The following is a 3,612-nucleotide window of genomic DNA, read 5'->3' as shown; positions in this document are numbered from 1 at the left end:
CGTCTCCTCCGGTCTGGACCTTTTTATACCCATGTCCAGTCTCCAAGTTACTGGTGTATGACAACACTCGTGTCCAGGCAAACTGCTGGTCATGGTTTATATCTTACTGATCCTATTAAACCACTTATGGGATGTTTTGGATCAGAATGACTTTGGTCAATAAAAGGCAGAATAAGTTAATGATCCGATTCCAGCTGTTAATTTGTCTTAGTGGCTTAGGTTAATCACCTTTTAAGCCAGAAATAGAAATGTGTTTCTTAAGATGAATAGATGAAATTCGGACCAATAGAATAATCCGATGATCCAATCTCCTTTTAGAGATATTTTAAATTAATTCCATAATTCGGATTAAAAGAAGTATCACATTTCAGTACATTTGGTTCTTAAGACAAACACAGGGATTATTATGCCCTGAGACACTTGTTTGTCAATAAGATAATTTTGTTATTATTATAAGAGAGATAGTTTTGTTATTATAAGAGAACTCAGATACAGAGATATCATAAATAGATAATGCATACAAAATATATAATAGATAATGCATTAAATAAACATACTAATAAACATAAACATTATTAGTGTATACATCAATTGTGTTATATGAAGAGTACATAATAAAACGTAAACGTATGCCTGCAAAATATAGACCCTAGAAATATAATCATGCCTAAAGGACATAAGAAGGAAGTACGATTTGATGATAATACACAGACTTTTTATGTTCCATATGAAGAACGGAGGGGTATTCGGATGACGTATGCTATAAATAGAGCGCACTTTAAAAGGAGAATTAACAACACTGAAAATCTTATTCAAACCGTAATACAGAACAAAATGTTATCTATTCAGAAAGGATTTTTAAACGACACCTGTGTCATTCAAAAAGGACAAGTGATAGATACCTTGTGTTAAACCAAGTTTATCTCTAGCACATATATCTACTTTAATAAACTTTTAAAAAACCAACGTCTCACATCACACCTGGGTAAAAAAGGTGTTAAATCTTATCTTTGAGTAAATACATGTGAGGGTCACAAGTGAACAACATAGTTACCTGCTTAAAAACAACTTTACCTTTGAATACATGTGAGTCACAACCTGATCAACATAGTCACCTGGTTTTTTTTTTTTTTTTTTTTTTTTTTGGTTTTTTTTTAAATTTGTATACACCCGAGAGCCACAGTCACGTGTTTTAAAATACATCAACCTTATCTTTGGGTCTGCACACGTGCCAGTCACAGTCACAACCTACAGTCACTAAAGGTCACACCCAAAAGGTCAACAAAGAGGTCACAGTCACTTTCTTATCACTGATCACGTTTAAAAGAACGTGACAAACCTGACAGTCACAGTCACAACGTGATCATCATAGTCACGTGTTTAAAAAAACAATTTATGTGTATAAATACGTGGAAAAATCTGACCACACTCACAAATCTTTACCAGTCTCAGAGAAAGTTAGACGAATCCAAACAAAACATGGAAGAATACCAGCAAATTCTCATTAAATCCAATTACTCCACACTGGTGAAGGAAATGAAGGCCATTCCTGTAGCTGGATATCTCAAGAAAGACCACATCATTACAGACGAAATGCAACAAGAAATACAGTTTTAAAAAACTACTACGGTCGTAACAGGAAATTACTCAGCATCATTTTGAGAAGAGGACCCAAAGCCTTCCATGGGCTAAAGAGAGCCCTTTTAAAAGCTAGTCAAAATAACTTAGCCAAGATGTTGAATAAGGAAGACAGCGAGCCCTCTGACTACCAAAAAAAGTTATCCATGACTCGATCTTTTCTCGTCAACTCCGCAGAGAAAAGACAGAAAAACGTTGAATCATGCAGCTCAACTGTTCAACCTCAACAGTCTCAAGAAACACGATGCAAAATCAATTTAGACAACTTTAGTAAACTCTATCTCACAGCCCTACCTTACCAAGCTGAAATCATGGTACACATCCGTCACTTTTCTGAATCTAACGGATTTCAATTCCCAACAAAGAAAGGGGTTGTCTTCCCCTTACCCCGTTGGCTGAAATTTGAATGTCTCCTGGATGAGATTGAAGAATATCTACAGAGCCATAGGAGCCAGGAAGATGAGATGAAGTGGCACATTGGTGGTGGTGTCTACGTTTCCCTATCCCCCGATTTCCCAACGGTAGACATTAGACACTACTGGAAACCAGATGATGCAAATGAACCAATTCCAACAAAGAAAGGGATCACATTGAACAGAGTTAAATTTGATAGACTTAGATCCGCAGTGTATGAATTACGTTAGAATGTGCCTGAACTGAATGACGCTCAAATATGTATGTTTAGCGAATCCCATCAAAGTCAGTTGGGGGTACTTGGTTGTCCAGAATGTTCCCCCTTCGGTTATGAAGCACAACAAGAGCCGATGGAAACTGAGCAAAGTGAATCCCAAAACTCACTGACTATCAATGTAGACTATGAATAAATGAGAATTGTTTTTTTGTCATATAATTTTTCTAAAAGACACAATCTTTACATGTATACCTGTAAACAAAAGCTATGTTGAATGAATGATATAATTATACAACATTGTCATAATAAATTATATGAATTAATTATACCACATATGAAAAACGTATCGCTTTCTTGTTTTTCTTTATATACAATTTTATTTTAAATCATTTTAACTCAGAATGTCAAACTATGAGGATTATTTACGACAACTGTATTACACCCCTGGTAATCAAGGAGCATTCTCGGGTCCTGAAAAATTATATCAAGCAGTCAAAGAAAATGGAAAATACAAAATCAGTAGAGCAGAAATTAAGCAATTTCTAAACAACGAAGACGCCTACAGTCTACTCAAACCCACCCGTCAAACATTTCCACGCTCAAGAGTTGTCGTGAACACGATCGACTCCATGTGGGATGCAGATCTAGCCGACGTTAGCAACATTTCCAGCCACAACGATGGTTATAAATTTTTGTTGGTTATAATCGATATATTTAGCCGTTATTTGTTTATACTACCGTTAAAAAGTAAACAACATCAAAATATCATCAATGGATTTAAAATCATTTTCCAGAAGGGGAGAAAGCCGAATACCCTACGAACAGATAAGGGTACTGAATTTAAAAACCGCTGGCTTAAGGCATTTTTTAAAAAAGAAAATGTAAATATCTTGTACACACAGAATGAAACCAAGGCCAACTATGCAGAAAGAGTCATACGCACAATGAAGAATATGATGTATCGTTATTTTTTAAAAAATAGAACCTATGAATACTAGTATACTAATATTTTACAAGACTTGGTAAAAACGTACAATACCAGACCACATAGGATGTTAGGGGGGTTTTCACCTGTATCAGTTAACAAGAAGAACGCTGGAGAAGTCAGATATACGAGCTACCTAACGAGGAAGAACAAAACCACGGACAAGAAAACTAAGATACAGAAACATGTACTAAAAATTGTTAAAAAGAAAAAGAAAAATCCATACAATCTAAAAATAGGAGATAATGTGCGTATAACAGAGATTAAACACCCCTTTAAAAGAGATTATCAACAGAAATGTACAGAGGAATATTTTAAAATCAGTCAACGCTACCTGAGAGATGGAATTCCTGTCTAT

The 3,612-nt window shown here is 35.2% G+C and overlaps 1 protein-coding gene across 1 annotated transcript; it reads left to right on the top strand.

Moving 5' to 3' along the window:
• The first annotated feature begins 1,733 nt into the window (after positions 1-1,733).
• LOC133198189 (uncharacterized) lies at positions 1,734-2,282 on the top strand. Its single transcript, XM_061334318.1, has one exon. It carries the CDS (start codon positions 1,734-1,736, stop codon positions 2,280-2,282), a length of 549 nt encoding a protein of 182 aa, XP_061190302.1.
• The last annotated feature ends 1,330 nt before the right edge of the window (positions 2,283-3,612 follow it).

Source organism: Saccostrea echinata, unplaced genomic scaffold (genome assembly GCF_033153115.1).
Source record: "Saccostrea echinata isolate AGI-Se365-2 ecotype Australia unplaced genomic scaffold, CSIRO_AGI_Sech_v1 ptg000033l, whole genome shotgun sequence".
Taxonomy (NCBI): Eukaryota; Metazoa; Mollusca; class Bivalvia; order Ostreida; family Ostreidae; genus Saccostrea; species Saccostrea echinata.
Note: the sequence above shows the minus strand (reverse complement) of the source record. Positions and strands in the feature narration are given on the sequence as shown.